General features: G+C 32.9%; 1 protein-coding gene across 1 annotated transcript in view; it reads left to right on the forward strand.

The window, feature by feature from the left end:
• The first annotated feature begins 499 nt into the window (after nucleotides 1–499).
• LOC132735888 (structural maintenance of chromosomes protein 4-like) overlaps nucleotides 500–24644 on the forward strand; it is a 30221-nt gene continuing 6076 nt past the window's right edge. The window contains exons 1-25 of the mRNA XM_060722916.1: nucleotides 500–699; nucleotides 2817–2959; nucleotides 3082–3276; nucleotides 4041–4220; nucleotides 6737–6901; nucleotides 7324–7451; nucleotides 8074–8214; nucleotides 8721–8871; nucleotides 9672–9815; nucleotides 12050–12127; nucleotides 12421–12542; nucleotides 13132–13240; nucleotides 13784–13915; nucleotides 15052–15254; nucleotides 15630–15814; nucleotides 16913–17022; nucleotides 17650–17772; nucleotides 18585–18711; nucleotides 20009–20060; nucleotides 20595–20732; nucleotides 21251–21395; nucleotides 21577–21750; nucleotides 22202–22381; nucleotides 22937–23169; nucleotides 23846–24029. Of these exons, the coding sequence (XP_060578899.1) occupies nucleotides 564–699; nucleotides 2817–2959; nucleotides 3082–3276; nucleotides 4041–4220; nucleotides 6737–6901; nucleotides 7324–7451; nucleotides 8074–8214; nucleotides 8721–8871; nucleotides 9672–9815; nucleotides 12050–12127; nucleotides 12421–12542; nucleotides 13132–13240; nucleotides 13784–13915; nucleotides 15052–15254; nucleotides 15630–15814; nucleotides 16913–17022; nucleotides 17650–17772; nucleotides 18585–18711; nucleotides 20009–20060; nucleotides 20595–20732; nucleotides 21251–21395; nucleotides 21577–21750; nucleotides 22202–22381; nucleotides 22937–23169; nucleotides 23846–24029 (3678 nt within the window). The 5' untranslated portion in view covers nucleotides 500–563. The remainder of the gene's footprint in view (nucleotides 700–2816; nucleotides 2960–3081; nucleotides 3277–4040; nucleotides 4221–6736; nucleotides 6902–7323; nucleotides 7452–8073; nucleotides 8215–8720; nucleotides 8872–9671; nucleotides 9816–12049; nucleotides 12128–12420; nucleotides 12543–13131; nucleotides 13241–13783; nucleotides 13916–15051; nucleotides 15255–15629; nucleotides 15815–16912; nucleotides 17023–17649; nucleotides 17773–18584; nucleotides 18712–20008; nucleotides 20061–20594; nucleotides 20733–21250; nucleotides 21396–21576; nucleotides 21751–22201; nucleotides 22382–22936; nucleotides 23170–23845; nucleotides 24030–24644) is intronic.

Raw genomic sequence — 24644 nt, forward strand, 5'->3', positions numbered from 1 at the left:
AACCTGATTATTGAAATATTATTCTACTATCGGTTAAATCACTATAACTGAAATCTACATAAGATATACTGAGTATATTTTTAATAGGAATTTATTATTTAAAAAATTCTGTGATATGGGCCTTTTTTATAGGGCAAAACAACAATTTATCCATTACTTTGGTCAATAACATGAGGAAAAAATAACAAATTATGTTAAAACAATAAATAGACTCAATCACTATTGTTGAATACATTTAACGTTTTACACATTATTTATTGTTGAACACAAAATAAAAAATAGGGGGGGGAAGGTGAAGTGTCTAAAAAGAAGGTTGAATTGTCTGAGAGGTGAGGTGTCAGTTAATCCTTCAATATTTACAGTTAATAATAAGGTACATATATTTGAAGTATGAAGTTGATCCGTCTTTTGAAACCCTTTTGAAGCGAAAAGGAGTACGGTATGTACCGTGAAAAGGTTTTAGCAATTAAAAAATAAGCCAATCACATTTCTCAATTTTCATAATTTCCGGTTTCATTTTTAAGCGCCAGTTTTTAACAACAACTAATTCAAATCAAAACAAAATGCCACCAAGAAAAAAGATCAGAGAAAGTCCTAAGCAAAATCCAACTCCAATGGAAGTTGAGAATGATAATGAAGAGAACGCAAATGTTGAACAAGCCCAGGTGTCGGTGGCAAGTCGTGGTTTTCATGCGGAAGGTGCGAAAAATAATGTTTTTAGTATGTGGAAGTGGGTGGGGATATGTAATATATAATTTTTTTTGAAATACAAAATGTCACAAGCATTTTAGATACTTTAGAAATTATAGGAAATTCTTCCAAAGCGAATAATTGTTTACAGTGCGTGTGTTATTGATGATTCTTCTTCTTCCAGTATACCGCTGCTGCAGCATTTTCTCACTTTCACGCCTGATCTATGATTGACATACTGTAAAATCTAGGGGTGTAACAATACAGCAAAAACCGTATTGCAATATATTGCCATTTTGCTGAAGCGTATTGCGATATATTGCAATACGTATTGTCGTGTATATGTTTTGATGTAAAGATGGAGTAACATTTATATATTATCATTATATGTATATATTTTTAGTAGAAACTTGATAAAAATGTAAGGAATAAATAGAAAGTAGTGTCACACAATTTGATAAACAAAACTAGTCGCGTGTGACCTTTCACATATGGGCCGCTTATGTAAATTATGCGGCCGCTTATTGACTTTTAAGTGTACTAGTTGTCGGATACTTTTATCTTACGTTGGCGCCAACAAACTTTGCCAATTAAAGATTTTATGTGAAATTTGTACAAAATTAGAAGGCAATTAATTGAAAATGATGATTTTTATAAAATACCGGTTTTCCAAAAATCGTACCGCGGTTCGAAATTTATTTTTTCATATTGCAATATATCGGTATACCGGTAAACCGTTACACCCTTAGTAAAATCCTCTTCTTCCAGTACTGTACATAATCCACTCTTCTTCTTCCAGTATAACATCTGGGGCATTAACATACAAGGTGTGGTTACAAAGTGTTTGTGGCGAATAAGTGCACTTTTTTTAGTTTAAAAGAAGGAAGTGGCTTAGTAGCCGTACGGCTAGCCAAAAGTTATAGCCGTACGTGAGTCACGTACGACTAGCCGTACGGCACTTTTCAACAATATATGGAAGGCGAAAGTGCATATGTTAATTATGACTTTAAGCGAGGATTTTAGTCAAGAATGTTTACTTTTTAGAGATTAATCGACGTGTTGGCTACAGTAAAGAATTTACTTAACATCTTAAGACGTCAAGAAAAAATAGCGTTTGGTTGCAGTTAAATAACATCAATTGAAATAGTTTACAAAATTTTGATAATAATCCTTTTTTGTTTCATTTTTAAATTGAAAAAAAAAACAAAAGCCAAAAAAACATCGAAAATAATTGTTGTTGGGCTCTGATAATTGCGTCAATTACCGACAGTATAGAGGTTTGTCCATCGTCCATCATTAAGAAAAGTTTGCATTATTAAATTATTTTTCCTTTTCAACGTTTTTTTTTTTTTTTTAATATTCTTTTTTTTATTTATTTATTTATTCCCCTCCGATCATTATTTATTCAATCCATGTGCTTAATTAACAGATTTAACAATTCATCTTTCATACAAATCATAAGCATGAAAATTAAGGACGTTATAACATGCAACTTTGACACTTAATTTTATTAAGATAGACATGGGTCTTGTAGGGCTTTGATATCTTGTGGGCAGCTTGTGATAACTTCTTATGAATGAAGAGTTAATTGGTGGACCTTGTAGGCATGACTGATGGGGTTTCTTTTCTTGGTGATGTGTATTATTTCACATTTGCTGGGATTGAAGGACATCATCCACTTGCGCTTTCATTCCTGGAGTCAATCGAGGTCTTCTTGGAGAGCTAATGTGTCGACTTTTGATCAGGCTGTCATCAGCAAATAGGCAGCTGGTGGAAGTCACGCACCTTGGTAGGTCGTTGATGTTCTAAATTGCTACTGGTTGCAATACTAGACAAACGATTTTACAAACTGATATTACACAGATGTCAGAAGCAGGTCATTTAACCAGTACCATTAGTAAATCACATCATGATTCAAAGTGCCACAAGCTATTAAACTCCAGATAGATTGTCTCTTAACAATTTTGAGTGGAACAGAAGACTGATGTAACAACATGGTATAGTTAGGTTTGAGAGCCCTAGCATGTCAAAAAATTGCTCATTTAGGAAATTCAGCCCGTTAAGTGTTATTAAAACACCTGTAATAATTCATGAACATGTTATAAAGATTTGTTTGTCTATTTCAGATTATGGTGAAATAGAGGTACCTCCAGCACCAGAAACTGTGGCTTCCTATGATATCAATGGACCAAGGTTAATGATTTCCAAGATTGTCAATGAAAATTTCAAGTCTTATGCAGGAATTCGAGCTCTTGGTCCATTCCACAAGGTATATATTGATATTATATGTTTTTTTTTTGTTTTTTTTTTTTCAAATATTCTAACATTCTTTTCATTCATTCTTTTGTAGGCTATTATTAATGGCATTATATTGACTTAAAATATTTTCAGAGTTTCACCTCAATTGTTGGACCAAATGGTAGTGGAAAGTCTAATGTCATTGACTCCATGTTGTTTGTATTTGGATACCGTGCTGCAAAAGTACGTTTGAAGAAACTGAGTGGACTTATACACAACAGTGAGAATCATCTTAACATTGGCAGCTGTACTGTGACAGTGTACTTTCAGAAAATCATTGATACTGGGGTAAGACAAATTTCTTTATTTGCTTTTATTGTCTGGTAATTGATTTCTCAGATGTTTTAAGATTGTTATATATAGATAACCATGTACCTGTGGTTGGTCCATAGAACGAAAGCAAGAATGTTTTTTGTTAGTTTTAAAGCTAAAAGTCAATGACATTATATAAATAACACATGGGTTTGTGGGCTACGTGGTACACTTGCATTAACAGTAAAAATAACTCCCAGAGGCCTATGGAAAATTAGCATTACGAAAAAAGTGAGGGGTAATAATCCCCAATGTATTCAAAATATATGTACTAACTTTTTATCCCTACTCTGAAAGTAAAATATTCATTTTGAAAAAAAATAAAAAGATAAGGCCTATTCTTATATCAGAGAGGCAAGTTTTATCAAAACAAACCTACCATATATATGCTTATGATTATGTAAATGAAAATATATTAGAGTTGATCATTGCAAAATTGTAAACTTTATTTATATTTTTAGTATTTTGTATGGAAGAATGAAATACTATTTATTATAATTTACATTTTTCTACTTTTATTGCAATTTATTCCACATTCAGTGCTGTTTTTGTTCATGTGATAAAATTTAATGTCAATCATGCTCTAAATCCACGAATAAAACATTATGAGATATAGGTTTGCTTTGTCTTCAGAGGAAAAATCATATTCATTTGGAGGCTTTATTTGCCTTTTACTGAAGAGTTATGTTTAGTTAAAGAAAGAATTTGATATTATTTATTGTAATTTCATTCAAACACAGGCAGGGGAAGATGATTACACAGTTGTGCCAAATTCAGAATTCAATGTTGCTCGAACAGCATTTAAGGACAATTCTTCTGTGTACAGTATCAATGGAAAGAGATCTACATACAAGGAAGTGGGAGTTCTGTTAAGAGCCAGTGGCATAGATCTGGATCATAACAGATTTTTGATTCTGCAGGTAAAATGCTTTTAGAGTACTTTGATTTAAAGTATACTTAAGGTGTTATGGATTCCCAATTCTGCATCTGGAGGGCCTTGATTTATAATAAACAGATTATACTTGAAGCTTTGAAACTTTTTTTCATGAAAAAGAAATGTGTTACACTGGATGTGAAATAAACAAGGCAGTATTGGTGATGGAATTGCCAAGTGGTTAATGCATCAGACAAGTTATTTAGGGATTGCTGGCCGTATGGGTTTGAACCCCATCAGGGGCAAGTCATTGTTATCTTAAGCAAGAAACTTTACACTTGTTGCTTAGTACTTGTTCGTTCCAGGAATGAATTCAAGTGTGTCAATTAGCTTACAGCTTCCAACACAGTAAAACTGAAATAAATTCTGTATAAACTTAGGCAGTATTACTATAAACAATTTCCTATGTCATAAGTATACAGGCACCACAAGTTTTACTTTGGTGTCTTGTGAGCAATCGTCAAGGCTCGATTGTGAGCACGGCATTTATTTAATTGTAGTGCTTGTTAATATGAGTGTATTTGAGTGTTTTAAATGGTTATAGGGTGGGGTTAATTAACAGATACATGATGATGCTATTTAATGGTAATGAGATGAGGTGAAGGTATTGTCATGGTTACAGGATGACAGTAAGTTGTTGATATGGTAACAGGGTGGAGTTAACTTGTTTGATATGGTTATATGGAGTTGCGTTGCTGATATGGCTTAAGGATATAGTTAAACTATGTAAGCAGTAATAGGGCGGAGCTATGTTGTTATACCCCCAAAAACAAAGTTTGGGGGGGGGGGTATATAGGAGTCACCCGGTGGTTGGTCGGTCGGTCGGTCCAGACGTCCGTTGCATTTTCCTTGTCCGGAGCATAACTTGAAGACTAATGGTTGGAATTCAATATAACTACATACAATGGTCAAGCACATTGAGAGGAAGTGCAGTGCACAAGAACCATAACTCTATCTTGACTAATTACAGAGTTATTGCCCTTTGTTACTTTTCTTTGTCCAGGGCATAACTTGAAAACTACTGGTTGGAATTCAAAACAACTTCATACAAATGTCAAACACAATAAGAGGAAGTGCAGTGCACAAGAACCATAACTCTATCTAAAGTAATTACAGAGTTATTGCCCTTTGTTACTTTCCATTGCTTTCTTTTGTCTGGAGCATAACTTGAAGACTAATTGTTGGAATTCATTATAACTTCATGCAATGATCAAGCACATTGAGAGGAAGTGCAGTGCACAAGAACCATAACTCCAACTTGACTTATTACAGAGTTACTGCCCTTTGTTACTTTTCCTTGTCCAGAGCATGACTTGAAAACTACTGGTTGAAATTCAAAACAACTTCATACAATGGTCATGCACAATAAGGGGAAGTGCAGTGCACAAGAACCATAACTCCATCTTGACTAATTACAGAGTTATTGCCCTTTGTTACTTTTCCATTGCTTTTTTTGTCCGGAGCACAACTTGAAGACTAATGGTTGGAGTTCATTATAACTTCATACAATGGTCAAGCACATTGAGAGGAAGTGCAGTGCACAAGAACCATAACTCCATCTTGACTTATTACAGAGTTATTGCCCTTTGTTACTTTTCCTTGTCCAGAGCATGATTTGAAAACTACTGTTTGGAATTCAAAACAACTTCATACAGTTGTCAAGGACATTAAAAGGAAGTGCAGTGAACAAGAGCCATAACTCCATTTTGACAAAATACAGAGTTACTGCCCTTTGATACTTTTCCTTGTCCGGAGCATAACTTAAAGCGTACTGGTTGGAATTCAAAACAACTTCAGACAATGGTCAAGCACAATAAGAGGAAGTGCAGTGCATAAGAACTATAACTTCATCTTCAGTATTTATAGAGTTATTGCCCTTTGTTCCTTTTCTTTGTCTTTCTGGACTTATTACAGAGTAATTCAATAAAACTTCATCAATGGCCAACCACATTGAAAGGAAATGCAACATTCAAGAACCACTACTATCTTTAATTGCCCACAACCATAACTCTATATTTCAATTCTTTTTCAAGGTATTCTGTTACTAGTAACATCCTCATTTCTGAAGCAGTCTTGTGGGGGTATAAATCACATTTAGTGATAGTTCTAGTTATTATTGTTATAAGATGGAGGTAAACTATTTATATGGTGTTTGGGTGGCATCATGGGGTTGATATGGTTATAGTGTTATGTTGTTGATGTGGTTATAGGGTGGAGTAAAGTTATTGTTTATAAAGCAATGGGGTGGAGTTAAGTTATTGATATGGTTATAGGGTTGTGTTATGTTGTTGATATTCTTAGAAATGTGGAGTTAAGTTGTTAATACAAAAATAAGGTGGAGTTATGTTATTGGTATGGTTAGGGGCTGGTGTTATTTATAAACTGTAGCTAATGGTTATTTACACAATAAAAGGTGGAGTTATGTTATTGGTTTTATTAAAGAGTATGATTATGTTGTTGATATGGCTATAATTTATGCTGGAAATATTTAAATGGTTATAGGGTGAAGTTGAACAAATTGCTATGATGAAGCCAAAAGGTCAGTCAGAACATGATGATGGTATGCTGGAGTTTCTAGAAGACATTATTGGTAGTAACAGATTCAAGGAACCAATAGAAATACTCGCCAAACGTGTGGAAACACTTAATGAGCTGAGAGGCGAAAAGGTAAGAGGCACTCTGGCAGGGACAGGATCTGGGGATTTTTATTATATTTTTGTACTAAATATAAATTTTATTTTGGAACTATAACAGTTTGAAGATCAAAACATTCCTTTTGAAATATTGATTTTGGTTGACTTAATGATGTTTTATAGAATAAGAAATTTCTGTTGTATTGGTTCTACCATTATATGTAATATGACATTACTCTTTGCACTACCTGTATTATTTGTTTGAGTATCATACGACATTTCTCAATGCACTACCTGTATTGCTTGTTTCTTTTCCATAAGAAATTTCTATATGCACTACCTGTATTATTTGTTTTAATATCATGACATTTCTTTATATAGTACCTGTATTGCTTGTTTCTCTTCCATAAAACATTTCTTTATGCACTACCTATATTGTTTGTTTTACTATCTCAGATGAACAGAGTAAAAGCTGTAGAAAAAGACAAAGATGAGCTGGAAGAGGCTAAGAATGAGGCAGTGGAGTTCCTGACAATAGAAAATAACATTGCTAAAATGCAAAACACAATCTACCAGAAACACATGTATGTAAATGTTGATAATCTTATCATATAAATTAAAGAAAAATAAATCAAATAATGAGCTATGACTATTTATAGCATGTACATGCCTAGTTGGCTTAAAATGTGTGCAGTCAGTTTTAAAGAGGAATGCTAATTTTATCATTTTGATGAAAATATTTCTTCTTCTTTGTTAACTTTGTTTTCATCTTGAAAGCAGTATTTTAAATAATGCACCATTCACTTCTTGCCTCCTTTTCCGCACACACATGGGGAATAATTGGCAATTCATCTTGGAGAAAGCAAATTACCAATAGCCCTGTCAAAATTTAACTATGCTAAATATTCAGGCACTATAAGTTAGAAATATTCCACGCTGTTTAGCACCAAATTAAAAGCTCCGCACTGACCACTGTGACCAGACACAGCTGTGATGGACAGATTAGCTTGTTCTTCCTTCTAACCACAGCACTGCTCTGTGGTTGTGGGATTGGTACATTCAAGCCGTGCATTATGGTGATAAGTTTGTTGAAATTGGAATACACAGAATTAATCTTTTAAAGGAAAAAATAACCAACAAAATAACAACTAATGTTGAACTTGAATTTTATACATGTATTGCACATAAAATTTATTTATGTTTCAGATCGGAATGTATAAAAGGTGGGGAGAAATTTAAGGCAGAGTTTGACAAGATCAATTCAGGTATGGAAGAGTTTAACACAAAAATGAAGGAAATATCTGATGCAAGACAAGAGAAAGCGAAGAAACAGAAAAAAATCTACAAGTAAATTTTGTTTTTATCTGTGGAATACTTTTAATTGGATTTATAATTGAGATGATATTTCTCTGAAACCCTTTGTGTTGTATATCTAAGGTGTAAATACCTACTAGCAAATCTTACTCCTTAGGTAATAAAACCAGGTAGGTTTGCTCTGATGTGATCAGTTATTTTACACAAAATTAGCTATAAAACAGGGGTATGTTTAAAGGAACTCCACTGAGGTCCAAAAGACAAAAAGCATAACATTTAAATTTCCTGCATAGATCAACTGGGGTACTTTAATTAGATAAATATGCAAAAGATAACAAAGTTATATCCTCAGAAATAATTTCACTTTTCACCATTAGAATAAATAGTCAGGAAAAATAGAGTGAGCAGATGATCTATAATTTTGCATTGGTCTTGACCTACATCAACTGGAATATTTCTCTTGAAATAGTATTTTATGTCCAATCATGTTAAAAACCCACAGTGAAGTCCCTTTAAAGTTATTCTAAATTTGATTCCAGGGTAAATGATGACTTGAAGAAACAATGTGAGGAAAATAAAGAAAAATTCTCAGACTTTGAAAAAGCAGATGTTAAGCTGCGAGAGGATCTGAAACATGCAAAAGCCAAAGGAAAGAAATTGGAGAAAAGTACTGAACAGGAAATGAAAAAGGTAATGATTGAAATATAGATAAAAATTGTCATTTGGTGGAAGTATACGGCTATATAAAGAGGTTTACGGGATTTAAAGAAAATGTCATACTTATTATTGATATATCATGTTTAGTTGGGTTTGAAGTAATGTGGCAAGTCTATAACTTAATTGGACAAGAAAGACCTCAGGTACTCAACATTATCTAAGGTAAGAAGTCATTCTGTGATGCGACATAGTGACATTAACTCGCTAAAGCAGAAACGTTTTTCAACTGTGGTCAATCCAGATATCCTTCCAGGTTAGTTATAAATCGGGACCTTCTCCACATCGTTGGACCAGTGTTTGATTTTCAAACAATTTGAAATTATCATCTGCCTCCGACATTTTCCCGAAATGACGAGAAACAATTATGCAGCGGTAATGTAAAATCATAATTAATTAAATACAGTGCTTGAATATTTTATATATATAACAGAAGAGTCGTTTTCGACATTAGTCGATCAACGCTATGTTAGTCAACTTATAAAGACGGCTTGACTTTTTACAAACATAATCATTCCTTATGTCACACGCTTTTGAGCGATAGCTGCCTGCTTTGTGTTTTTCACACCTAGCGATAGTTGTCTGTAATAAAAAAGTAAAAGTTTGTATTATAGGGTTGGGTATAAGTTCCAATATGCTTAATTATAATATAAATGAAATGTTTCATATGAAATGTCCTTAGTAAACTTTTTGAACTTTGTAATAAAAGAAACCTTCTGTGCAATAGAAGTATATTTGAAGCTACTTCATTTTGCAATTTTTAACTTGTATTTCAGATAGAGGAGTTGAAAGAGGTACCAGAACAAGCTCAGAAGACTATAGATGATTTAAACAAGAAACAAGAGAAGTTAGAAAAGGAGAAGCAGAAAGAAGAAGTCAAACTGAAGGAAGTTATGGACAGCTTGAAGACGGAAACACAAGTAAGTGTAACTAAAAGAGGTAATGAATAGCTTAAAGACTGAAACACAGGTTAAGTCAAACTAACAGAGGTTATGGACAGCTTGAATACTGCAACTCAATTAAGTCAAAGAGTTAATTCATGAGTTTTGAATTACAATTCACTGTCACTTTGGAAGACCCATAACTCTAGCATAGATTTTTAGCTCACCTGTCACAAAGTGACAGGGTGAGCTTATGTGATCGCTTTTCGTCTGGCGTCCGTCCGTCCGGCGTCCGTCAGTCTGTCCGTCCGTAAACTTTTACTTTAAATGACATCTCCTCATAAACCACTAAGCCAATTTCATTCAAACTTCAGAGGAATGTTCCTTTTGTGGTCACCTTTAAAAATTGTTCAAAGAATTTAATTCCATGCAGAACTCTGGTTGCCATGGCAACCGTTAGAAAAAACTTAAAATATCTTCTTTTAAAAAACCCAAAGAGGTAGAGCTTAGCTATTTGGCATGAAACATCTTCTAGTGAGTGTCTATCAAATTTGTTCAAATAAAAGCCCTGGGGTCAAAATTGGCCCCGCCCCAGGGGGTCATTGATTTTCCCTATATGCATATAGTAAAAGCTTAAAAAAATCTTCTTTTAATGAACCCAAAGAGCTAGAGCTAAGATACTTAGCATGAAACATTTTCTAATGGGTGTTTACCAAGCCTGTTCAAATAAAAACCGTAGGGTCAAAATTGGGCCCGCCCCAGGGGTCATTGATTTTCCCTATATGCATATAGTAAAAACTTAAAAAATCTTGTTGTAAAGAACCCAAAAAGCTAGAGCTACGATATTTAGCATATAACATGTTCTAATGTGTGTCTACCAGATTTGTTCAAATAAGAGCCCTGGGGTCAAAATTGGCCCCGTCACAAGTGTCATTGATTCTCCTTATATGTGTATAGCAAAAACTTAAAAATTCTTCTTTGAAAAACCCAAATAGCTAGAGTTTAGATATTTAGCATGAAACATTTTCTAGTGAGTGTCTACAAAGTTTGTTCAGATAAAAGCCCTGGGGTCAAAATTGGCCCCGTCACAAGTGTCGTTGATTCTCCTTATATGTGTATAGCAAAAACTTAAAAATTCTTCTTTGAAAAAACCCAAATAGCTAGAGTTTAGATATTTAGCATGAAACATCTTCTAGTGAGTGTCTACAAAGTTTGTTCAGATAAAAGCCCTGGGGTCAAAATTGGCCCCACCCAAGGGGTCATTGATTCTCCTTATATGTGTATAGCAAAAACTTAAAAATTCTTCTTTGAAAAAACCCAAATAGCTAGAGTTTAGATATTTAGCATGAAACATCTTCTAGTGAGTGTCTACAAAGTTTGTTCAGATAAAAGCCCTGGGGTCAAAATTGGCCCCGCCCAAGGGGTCATTGATTTTCCTTATATGTGTATAGCAAAAACTTAAAAATTCTTTTTTGAAAAAAACCCAAATAGCTAGAGTTTAGATATTAAGCATGAAAAATTTTCTATTGAGTGTCTACAAAGATTGTTCAGATAAAAGCCCTGGGGTTAAGATTGGCCCCGCCACAAGTGTCATTGATTCTCCTTATATGTGTAAAGCAAAAACTTAAAAATTCTTCTTTGAAAAAACCCAAATAGTTAGAGTATGAAACATCTTCTAGTGAGTGTCTACAATGTTTGTTCAAATAAAAGCCCTGGGGTCAAAACTGGCTCCGCCCCAGGGGTGTCATTGCTTTTAAATATAGGTGTAAAGTATAAAATTAAAAATCATTTTTTAAAAAACTCAACGAGCTAGACCTTAGATATTTAGCATGAAACATCTTCTAATGGGTGTCTACCAAGTTTGTTCAAATAAAAGCCCTTGGGTTTAAACTGGCCCCGCTCTGGGGGCCTATATATACAGGTGAGCGACTTCAGGGCCATCATGGCCCTCTTGTTAATAAAATAAGGCCCTAACTCTAGCACAGATTTTGAGTTAAATAAGGCCCATTAAAAAACTTAAAATTCTTTGGTCAATATCCCAGACCCATAACTATGTCATGTACATAAATTGTAATTTTGTGAATGAAATCTTCCTTCTTGTAAATTCTAACATTATCCAGGCTCTGATTTTACTATCAACAGTTGACAATAGTTGAGCATGCTGTCCTGAGGACACTCTTGTTTTATATACTAATGAGAACAATTTATAAATTTTCATAAGAATAGTCAGTTAAGATTTACATAGCTACATGTTATAACTTGTGGTGTTTCAGGGTCTACAAGTGGAGAAAGACAAGAAAGAGGAGAAGTTGTTAGGACTTCAGAAATCTGTCAATGAAAGTAAATCTAAAGTATGAATCCTATTGTGTTATAGATATATTTTTTTGTGTGTGTGTTTTTTTTTTTAAACACTTGTCCTTTATATTGATATAAAATTGAACTTTCTATGATACAAAAGAATTGGGAAAATTTTCAGATCATACCTGTACACTATTGAAAGAGAATATTTAGTTTGTTTTCCTCTTTTATATTGTGAACAAAAAAATCCCATCATCCAGCTAAGACCGGTGTCCTCCCTGCTTTTATATTGTTTATGTGGCTTAAAAAAAATAGAATAACAATCTGTGTTTTCAATAATTTACAGTTGGAGGTATCTCAGTCTGAGTTGGACTTGTATCTTAGCAACCAGAAACAGGAGACAAACAAGCTGAATGATATGACCCGTAAACTCGAGAAACTGAAAGAAACTGTTGAAGAAAAGACAAAGTAATACTTGATGACATTTCTTATTATTGTAAAATAGAACTATATTTTTGGACCTTGGTGATCAGGTTGTTAAGGTTGCTCACGTTGCTCACTTCTAATCACTGGTCTGTTGTTGGTATGAATCCTGTCCAAGAAGTTGTATTCTTACATGTTTGGAAGCTATCTGGCTGGACTATGGAAGGTCAGTGATTAGCCTCTGGGTACTGTGGCTGAAATAAAGCATAGAAGGGCATCGGGGGTTTTCTTAATAGTGAAACTGGAAAGTCAACACACCATGCTTGCAATGTCAGTGTGATTTGTATTTCAGCACAAAAAAGTTATATGAAATAGTCTTTTATGATTTAAGTTGAAGTCATTGACGATCAAATATATTCATATATATATAGATTTGTTTTGGTCACTTACATTACGCTGTTTATGATTGTAACAATAATAAGAGCAAGCAGCTTATTCAAAGAGAAATCCTCAAGACTAAAACATGTAATAGGAAATTTGTTTTGCAACATAAATTATATTTGTGTGAAGCAAATATTTAATTTTTATTTTATTTTTAATTTTATTTTATTTTTTATTTTTTTTTTTTTAATAGATCAGCTGCAGAGATGGAGAGTAAGCTTCCAGACTTAGAGAATTCTTTGGAGAAATCCAATACAGACCTACAAAACACGTGTAAACGTGAAGCTGAATTAGTTGAGGAGGTGGGTACTTTAACTTATTATTAATTCAGTACTCATTGATATGTTTTTGTTCACAAGAGATGAAATTTGTTGAAAATTCCCAATTTTATCTTGAAAATTTTCAATTTTATCTTGAAAATTACTAATTTTATCTTGAAAATTCCAAAACATTTTGGACTTTTCCCAACTAGCATTATCATTTTAGATACATATATATCCTTCTGAATATGAGATAGATGACACTAATGACAATCAACCTTGAAACTTTTATTTTTACTGGAGAAAAGTACAAATTCTGTTCAAAGCCTTGTGACTTTCAAGCTTTTTTTTCTTTAAAATTATCCATTGTACAAGGCAAGGCCTTTTGTGAAATAGAAGAGAACAATTTTCTCCATATCATTTGGTATAGAAATTAAGGTTACAGTTATAACTAATATGTTAGTAAATGTATTAATATCAAGAAATACAAGTTCAAAATTCTTTATAAGGAACATTTTCAGTACATAATTGTTTTATCCAAATGTTTCACTTCAGATGAAATTATTCTGTGATTTATTGTTTTAGATTCGTGGAGTAAGGAGAAAAGTGGAAGAAGCTCGTAGTGCTTTAGAGGCAAATAAAAGCCGCGGAAAAGTAATCGATTTTGTGATGAACCTGAAAAATGCTGGAACTTTGCCAGGAGTACATGGCCGACTTGTATGCTTTTTGTTTAGTTTCCTTGTTTGTTTCCTTTATGAAGATTCCATTACAAATAGACATTCCTAATATGCTGAAAATAAAAAAAACATACATCTTATGTTTCATCCTTGCTAAAAAAAATACTTTAACTGTCCTCGATTTTATCCCTTTATAACCTTTTCAATTTCTTAGATTTGTCCAACTTGATTTTCAGAACTGTCCATTATCAATGTTGTAGTGCTGTCATTGATTGGGACAATATTGATGTATTCTTGATATAATCAATACACATTTTAAAGTCATTTATTTTGATACATTATTTAAATGACTATAGAGTATATGAAAAAGCATAAATAAACAACAAAAAAACCAATAAAACAAAGCAGATGGCCATGTCTAACACTAGTCTGGTGTTATGTAATGGGCACGTTTCATGGCAGTGATGACAAAATATGGTCAGAAAAAAAATCATGCAAAGGTCATTTAGAAACGGGCCACAACATATTTGCATGAACAGAACATTTATTTTTTCTTAAATTATTTAAAACAGTATATCGTCAATATGCTTTGCTTTGAATCAATGACAGCTCTACAATTTTAGAGCGACTAAGATGAAAATTTAAATTAAACCAGCCAACAAAATAGAGCCGGGTCAGTCTGCAAAGATATACTGGTAGCATAAGGATTATTACAGTTTGGAAGTTATATGGAAGTTATATTGAAAGAAGACACCTCACAGAGGTGCCCATCCATGTAATGTTTCACACACTAGCAAAACTGTCAACAAATTTGTAAATGAATACAATTGTTCTTTTTCCATATGAGACTTAAATTTTGCAGTATCAGTGGACATACAGTAGTTACAATCTCTTAAAAGTTTATTTATTACACTCTGAATTTATTTGGGAGATATTTTATATCTTCAGTTCAAGCACTGATAATGACATGTCTATGCCCATGTTACAGTCAGACCTCCTATGCATCCAGTCTGACCTAAACAATCTGCTTAGTTTAATAAATTAATGTTATTTTTCCAAAAATGGCAATACACATGTATGTAATGTCCATACTTGAGTAAAAACTGGACTATTTTACTTTATACAAAATCAAAAGTGTAAATATCGTAAAAAAAAGAATAACCTCTTTATGTGTAGGGAGATCTTGGCGGCATAGATGAGAAGTTTGATGTTGCCATATCAACAGCCTGTGGTGCCCTTGACAACATAGTTGTAGACACTATGGAAACAGCCCAGAAATGTGTAGAGTTCTTGAAGAAGAACAATGTTGGAAGTGCTACTTTTATTGGTCTTGACAAAATGGCTCGATGGAAGGACCATGCCTCTAGAAAAATAAATACGTAAGTGAAAAGTTAGGTTATTATTAACTTACGGCAGTGTTATTGCAAAGAGAAATATTGTGTTATGGTGTATGTTTTTTACAAATGGCTACTTGCTTAGTTTGGAGAATCGTAGATAACAGTGAATACCAATTAATGTACAAGAATATACCTATTATAGGATTACGGGCATGACACATGTCTTGATAGATTTATTCTTAAAAAAGCATAGGGTCGTCTTTATATTTTACTAATATTTGTTTAATTTTAAATGAAATATTATTATATTTCAAATGTACCAAAACTGTATGAAACAACTTGGAAGAAAGTTTTTGTGACAGCTGATATTCTGATCTAGTGACATCAAATGATAAAAACATCACTGATAAATTTCAGACCAGAAAAAGTCCACCGTTTATTTGACCTCGTGCAAGTGAAGAATCCGGCAATCAAGCCAGCATTTTATTTTGCTCTTCGTGACACGTTAGTTGCTGATAATCTAGATCAGGCTACAAGGATAGCATATGGTGCTAACAGATTCCGGGTAGTTACCCTACAAGGACAGCTCATAGATACATCAGGTTTGTCATTGATATTTTTATTATCATTCATCTTATATTTTGTTAGGAACCTCTTGAAGGTATTGTAAATAGTGTAAATAGTAAATAAGTAACATAACTCATGTTTGAGGGAGTTGTTCTCCTGCCCCATTTTACTTATGTCTTTATTTATTAAATCAGTGCAAAAAAGCGAACAAACAAAATGAAATAATGCCCATATGAGAAAGCTATTCACCCAGTGAAAGGCTGTATACAAGTGCTTGCTTACCATATGATTAATTGAAAGGTCAGCTACTCTGTGTCTTCCTCCACTAATAGGCTTAGAATTTGCCATTAGACCTCTACAGAACATATACCTGAAGTTACAGTTTCTTTTCCCATTGAGCTTTCACTTTTTCCAAATACATAGGTGCTCATATTTAAAACTGCTTCTGAAATGATAACACTGGGAAATAATATTTCTAATTCTAGACGGAAAAAAAGTGGTTACTTAATGCTTACAAAATTTAGACATTTTGTTTTATTTATTAAGAAAAATTATTCTTTGAGATTGAAAGTCAAATTTTATTCAGGCAGTTTAAAGACATGGGTACAAGTTTTCAGGCATTTGCATGAAGTTCAGGTTTTTTATATCCCTGAAAGCACTCTTTTTCTATATAAAATAAAACCAATTAGAATAATGCTTAATTCATGGTTTTCAAGTTTTCTGATATTTTTAACTGGCACCCATGTAAACATAGGCACTCTAAAATTAGCCAAAATTTCTTGTCTGAATCTTTTGCATGTTGCAATACAAAGTTTGTTTTTCATCATAATTAGTTGATTTTGACGTTGACCTGTGAACAATGATTTCAGGGGGCGTCTGTGGCCTCAAACCACTTGCCCCTCACCGCTGTGGGTTCGAACCCCAACAGGGACTTTGGATTCTTTCATGTGAGGAAGCTATCCAGCTAGCCTACGGAACGCCGGTGGTTCTACTCAGGTGCCCGTTCGTGCCTGAAATAATGCACAGAAGGGCACCTGAGGTCTTCCTCCACCAGTAAAGCTGGAACGTCGCCAAATGACCTATACTGTGTCGGTGTGACGTAAAACCCAATCAAACAACAACAATTATTTCAGGAACAATGTCCGGTGGAGGTAAAAGTGTATGTAAGGGAAGGATGGGATCAAGTGTCGTCTCTGATGTTGATACCAAAGATCTTGCTAACAATGAAACTAAAATGAAAAAGGTAAACAGAGCAGAGTTGATAAAATATATAATAACGCTAGAAAAGATTTGGTTATGAAAACTTGCATTTTTAGCTCACCTGAGCTCAAAGTGGTGATGATGATATGAGTTTTGGTGATATAAACTTGAGATAGGAAGAATTACATATAGATTTTGGTTATACAAATGTTTGTAATTAAAACATTGGTGATTATTAAAACTGTTTAATTATGAAATTTAACAAGGTATATCATTCCTTCCATTGTTTTTTTTTATTCGTGACATTTTTAGAAAAATATTTTCAAAGATGTGATATATCTCAAATTAGACACTTGTCTTAGTTAACACCAAGACAAAATTCTTTTGTGCATTAGTTTTAAGTTACATATTTTTATGAAAATAACTCACACAGTTTACAACAGCAATAACCACCATTGACATTTGTATGGATTGGGATATTTGGAATAAGGTACTTTCTAAAGTTAGTAATATGACCAAATTTGGGTTATAAATGCATCTTTTGTATTTGTTAGTTCACAGGACTAGAGACAAAATAAAGGAAGAAACACTTTTTTGTCTTGCTCATTGCTTCAAGTTATTGATCAGAACACCAACAGAGATATATAGATGTATGATTTTATGTTTGTAGTTGGCAGAGGAGGGCCAGCAGTGTAGAGCTAATAAAGAAAGACTTGAAGACTTTGTTAAACAACAAAAGAAGGATATTACACATGTTAAACATTCACTACAGAAGCTGGGGATTGAGATCAAAGTATGAACTTTTTTTCTTTGTGCATTTTTAGATCAACTATTGAAGAATAGGGATAGCTGTTTTACTCACCCAGGCTTTGGTTACGCCCCTTGGTTAAGTTTTTTTTTGTGTGCAAGTTGGTATCTCTAAAACTACAGGGAGAATGGGATGAGAGTTCGCAAACATATTTCAGAGCATGATAGGAAGTCACTTAAAAGCCTATAATTTTAACATGAGTTTTTGACAGAATTATGAAGTTAAAACATTCTATATAATTGAGGCTCTTCAAGCACTGAGAATAGTCGAGCATTCTGTCCTAATGACAGCTCCTCTTACTTTCCTCTGCACAACAACCTGATGAGCTATCTACTCTGAGTTTAAGGATCAGTTGATATTAAACATATTTTTTTTTCATCGCTTTTCATTGTACAGCCATCAGTTATTTTGCCTTGAGTTTAAGGAGTTTGGATTAGTGATGTGGTACCATGTTCTTATCTAGGAGCTACATTTTCCCAAGTTATAACAGCTGCTGAATGTTGCTTTGGTTATTAGTTGTGTGAGGAAGCTATCCAGCTAGCTTACAGAACATCAGTGGTTTTACACAGGTACCCGTTTGTGCCTTAAATAATGCAGGGAGGTGCACCAGAGGTCTTCCTCTACAAGTAAAGCTAAAACATCATTGTATGACCTATACTGTGTCAATGTGACGTAAAACTCAATCAAACAAACAAATACAGAGTTTCATTGTGCTGATTTCTGTAAGATTTATTGACTAAATACTAATTGTTAATTGATTATACTTTCAAATAATTGACCCACCACTGTAATTACAGGCGTTGACAGAACAGGCACAGGCATTAGAGTCACAGATAGTTGAACAGAAGGAGAAAGTGAAAGCTGCAGCACCAGATGAGAAACAGTTAAAACAACTTGAAAAAATGGTCGAGGAATATCGTAAAGGTCAGACTCTCACTGGTGTTTAAAAAACACCTATTTCATGTGTTGAGAAGAAAGTAAACACTTGCTTTGCTGAATTTGTTAAAATGAAGTTGTATCGTTAAATTTGGATGTGTCCATTAGAAGAAGGGGTGCAATATTAAAAAAAAATGAAAATATTCAAGTAACCAACAGAATTGAGCTTGATCAGACTGCCAGGAGGTAAATTGTTATTAAATGGTTAGTCTGTGCCACCGTTATGGAACCAGTCTGACTCGGGTCTTTACTATTGGTTGACCAATTTCAAATTTTTATATGGATATCCCCAAAATTGGTAATGGACAATTCCAAAAAATGGAAGCTTAACAAGTCCATTTCAGAAATGTGGCAGGTTAGGGGTTAATGTTGAATTCTTATGTTATACCATAGACATTATTTTGCTAAGTTACCTGAAAATAATTTGTGTGCCCGTTGATAATTATATATTGTAAGAAAATATTCAATGTTATTAAGTTGATTATTGAAAGTTTGTCAAAAGGTATAAATATTAGGTGAAATCTTATAAGAATGAAATCTTCAGTCCATGAAGACTGAAATACATACATAGAGGATAATCAAGTTTTTTCTATAAATACATGATTTATTTTCATAGAGTGGTATGAAAATAAATATTTCATGAGTGGCGGTAGCCACGAGTGAAATATGATAATTTTCATGCCACAAGATGAAAATAAATCGTGTATTTATAGAAAAAACTTGAATTTTCTGTTTATTATATACATTTTTCTCTTTCTGGACATAAAAATTTGAAAGACTTTCCCTTAAATTTTGAGTACTGGCAGAATTTAAAAGAAAGTAGTCCGGCAAGACACCAGTGAAAATACGGAAAATATGTTTCACTGCAGTGAAAAATAAATTTTTACAGTGAAAATACGGAAAATGAATATACGCATTTTATTTCATCAATATTTCTTAATATTTCATTTAAAAGTATAAAATAAATATGTATATACATTTGCTGATTATATGCTGATGCTGATTCTGGTTGAGATGTTTATTTTTACGAGGATCAAATATATAATTAGTTATAACATTTATATCACACTAAGTCAAAGCATCATTGAGTAGAAGTAAAAGAAACGTCAGTGGTTCTACTCAGTTGCCTGTTCATGCCTGAAATAATGCACGGAAAGGCACCTGAGGACTTCCTTGACCAGTAAAGCTGGAACGTCGCCATATGACCTATAACATGCCGGTGTGACATAAAAACCCAATTAAACAAACAAGTAAGTTAAAGAAATGATATTTTTAACTATGACAGATTACCAAAAAGTAGCCGATGTTGCTAACAAGCTTGAAGCAGAAGTTCAGGAGTAAGTTATTTTGAAATTTAATATTCAGTAATTATAAGCATTTGTGAAAATTGTCAATAAATAGTTGGTTCATTTATTTTCCTTAAATGGGGAAAACCTGTATTCTTAGATTTTGCGTCTTTGTATATCCATTTGTTATGACATCTGGAATGTCCTCCTTCAACATTTTTTAAACAGCATTTTCACCCAGTGTTGTGGGGAAAACTTCCATTGCAACTTGGCTCACCTACCTACTTTACCAGATTTTCATCTACCCATCCATGTTAAGAAATAAATATGCTTTGTTCAGACCCAATGAAACCCCTGTCTTTAGAAGTGTAGGGCTAATAATTGCTATATTGAACTTACATGGTGCAAATTGTCTGCATTTACCCAGTAAGAAATGGAGGTGCTTTTTTTTTTGCAATTTTAAAAACTTTGTTATTCTTGTCATAAATAGAAAAAGGTAGTAGACCTTCCTCTAAATTCGAAGTTGATGATATTTATACTTTAAGAAAATAATATTTAAACCAATCTAAACCTGTCATTTTTCAGACTACACAACCAAATCATGGATATAGGAGGATCCAAGATGAATGCTGCTCAGTCACGTGTCAATGCTATACAGTCTCAGATAGACCAAGTTGTGGGTCAGATCACCAAGGCCAGTGTCGGTGTCAAAACCTCGGAAAGGTAATCTACAGATTTTTTCCTACCATTCATAGTAAATATAAAATCAATTTTCATTTAAGCAAATTTGTTGTTGCCGATACAGCAGAAAAAGAAATTATATGAACAGATTCAGAGCAGTATACCTCTTATTAAATAACATGGTGTTCATTAGGAGATTACTTTTATATTATATAGTTATGATGATATTCAAGGATTCTTTTTTAATGCTTTTAATGGTGTCTGTAGCTTCTTGCTACACTATAAGAGAATTATTGTTAATTTAATGACATATGTTTTGTATTCTGTTAGCTTTTAGCCTTTGCTGCTGTTGAAATTGTTTGATTAAACTGAAAAGTTGTCATTTATAAATTTTAGTGATTTTAATTGCAAAATGATAAGATCATGCGACCAATAATATGATTCTGAGTCTAATCAAATTACACAAATCTGCTTGTAAACCTGGCTCTGTTCACATGATACAAGCAAATTATCTGTGGTGCCAAGGTTTCACAGTTAAAACAAATATTTTCCTATATCAGGAACTTGAAGAAAGCTGAGGACAAGTTGGCCAGTCTGTATGATGAGATAGAAGAGAATAAAGAGGATGTGAAAAACCTGGAGGCTAAACTTGGAGAACTGGAGGTTGAGGCAACCAAAGTTATGGAGGCTTACCAGGAATCACAGGTAAAAATGAACATGTCTAAGTTCTTAATGAAAGTTAATGAATTTTGTTTTAAGCATGACATACAGACCAATCTTATCCTGCTAGCTAATTGTCATACCATAATAAAGTTTACTTTTTTCCATCCCAATATTAACAGTTGTTTGGAAAATGAACAAAAAAACTGTGCTTGTTTACTCTCAGGACACAATGCGTGAAGCAGTAAAAGCCCTTGATGAGGTTAACAAAGAACTTGCAGAGTTAGAAGAGGAAGAGAACAAGATACAGAAAGAAGTTGTAGATGTGAAAGCAGATTTGGACAGGTGTCAGAATCTAATGAAAGAAAACCAGGCTAAACTTAAACATTGGAAGAAAGAGGTAAGTTTGTAAATGTGATGTTATTTGCAGTTTCTGTCAAAACTGTGTTTACATAAAGAAAAGAGCCTTATTGATTGTAATTTACAGAGCTGCAGATAGCATGCATATAAGCCTGAAATACGCATAGAAAATATAAAATACGCATCACTTTCAAAGTTACACACAACAAAATAGATATACTCTTTTATGTCAAAACACAAGGGTGAAGAATTAAAGTGTAAACATTTGATGTTTAAAAAGGGGATGTTTTGAGCATAAAAATACAATATGTTTCTATTTTATTTCATTAAAAACTAAAATTCTGGAGAGGCTGTCTATAGGTCTTTAATATATATCTTTAAAAACAAATATTGTTTCCATTTACCTAAATCAGTTTACATGTATATATGACCTTTAAAATCCAACTTCAAAAACAATAACTACATGTAGTATTCTATCAATTATATTTTAGCTGTCACATTTGACATTGACACCTATAGACAGGCAGGAGGTTGAAGAGTTACAGACATTATCAGAGGAGGATTTAGATGGCATTAAAGTAGACGAGTTAAAGTTCCAAATCACTACGCAGGAAGAAAAACTCCAGCATATGAAGCCCAACATGGCTGCCATTGCTGAATATAGAAAGAAGGTAAGAAGAGCAGCCGAGTCATATACTAGATTTATCCTCACCTCCCTGAATCAGTATAAATGGACTTTTCTTGCTTTGAATTCAGATCTGTCCATTTTACATTTTAGGGATTTAAGTATCACATTATCAAATAAAATTTAGTATTGGTTATACTATATAATGGTGACACAGGTCTGTTGTTACTACCTCAAATCTGCTATGACAAATTTGGTAACAAGTACATTCAATTTTGAATTTTATTTTATGCACCCAACAGAACGGGTCTGATAATATGCACAGAATGTGTTCGTAACAGGATCTACATCTGAATTGTATTAAATTTTTTGTTGATAATATGATAGATAACCTTTACCATAAAATCACTCCTACTTGACTAGCAAAAAGATAAGTTAAATTGTTTTCACTGCCATTACTATGATGAATATTTGAAAATAGTTTATTGATAGGTTTGCCATTTTTTTTCTTCCTTTTTACATGCGACAACTCTACTGCATTTTTGTTGGTTTGAGTCAGTATTATAACATAGGGATACTATCTTTTGTGATATGTTATTAGGAAGAATTATACCTTCAACGAGTGGCCGAGCTCGATCAGATCACAGAGTTTCGTGACAAGCAGCGTAAATACCATGAGGATCTACGTAAACAAAGGCTTGATGAGTTTATGTCGGGTTTCAGCGTGATAACGTATAAACTGAAGGAAATGTACCAGATGATCACTCTAGGAGGAGATGCCGAACTTGAACTTGTCGACTCACTCGATCCGTTCTCTGAAGGAATTGTATTCAGGTTTGTGTAACAAATAATTTACTTAATTGATTACGTTATAAATGATATCTATATCACTATTTGGTACTGGGTGGTTCTTGTGAAAGGTATCGCATTTACTGTAAACACTGATTAAGAGAACTGTCTGCAAGCGTATGACAATAAACTGTTTGAAAAAAAAGAACTAGCCCTAAGTTTATTAAGATGGCAAAATAAACTCAGGAACCAGTGCTGATTTCCTTGTAAATTGACAATAACCTGCTGCAATTTATGATTTAGAATTTTCTTATTTCTCTTTTATGTTATGTGAAAAGGTCAGTTAAAGATTTTTTTTTATGGTTTTATATCATAAATCTGATGCTCAAATGAAGATTTATCAATGTTGTAAGTTTAAAGAAGTATTATTAGTAAAGATATTTTACCAAATTTAACATTTCATGTAAATAAAGGGAGGTATTTAAAAATTTATTTTCGATAAAGTCTAGGCCAGTTATTTCAATAAAAAAATGAATGCATTTATTATAATGTTTAATAACATGTATATAAGCATTTGCTGCTCATATTTAACTTATTCTTGGATAATTGGAAATTGTTTTAGAAGAATAACTATATACATATATAAAATTTCACTTTACTGTTGTCACATCCTTAAATTACAACATACAGGATCTTTAACATTTATGCTACTTCATTACAGTGTGCGTCCGCCAAAGAAGTCATGGAAAAATATATCAAACTTGTCTGGCGGTGAGAAAACCCTCAGTTCCCTGGCTCTAGTATTTGCTCTACATCATTTTAAACCTACACCTCTATATGTGATGGACGAGATAGATGCCGCCCTTGACTTTAAGAACGTCTCTATTGTGGCTAACTATATAAAGGTTAGAGTAATTTACTGTTATCATGCTATATTTGTTAAATGGACTTCTTATGCTTTAATATTTGCAAAGTCATTTGTTAATGGGAGGACTTTAATAATATCGTAAATACTTTAATTAAGGTGCCATTAATATACTGCTCGCAAAGACTCTAGTGATTGCAGGAAGTTATATATTTATGGATTTTATTTGATTTCTTGAGGTAATATAATAAAGTTATATATTTATGGATTTTATTTGATTTCTTGAGGTAATATAATAATGTATACTATAATATATCAGGAGGTTGTATCTTTGTACATGTTATGTGATTTCATTAGGTTTTACATGTATATTTATGTACATGATTTCAGGAGGTTATATTTTTATATGTATTATATGATGTCAGGTTATATATTTATATATATTATATGATTTGAGGAGGTTATATGTTTATGTATATTATATTATTTTAGGAGGTTATATATTTATTTATATTTTATGATTTCAGGAGGTTATATGTTTATGTATATTATATTATTTTAGGAGGTTATATATTAATGTATATTATATGATTTCAGAAGGTTTTATATTATACATGTATTATATGTTTTCAGGAGGTTATATATTTATGTATAT

This window comes from Ruditapes philippinarum, unplaced genomic scaffold (genome assembly GCF_026571515.1).
Source record: "Ruditapes philippinarum isolate M1 unplaced genomic scaffold, ASM2657151v2 ctg500_1_1_1_1, whole genome shotgun sequence".
In the NCBI taxonomy this organism is placed as follows: Eukaryota; Metazoa; Mollusca; class Bivalvia; order Venerida; family Veneridae; genus Ruditapes; species Ruditapes philippinarum.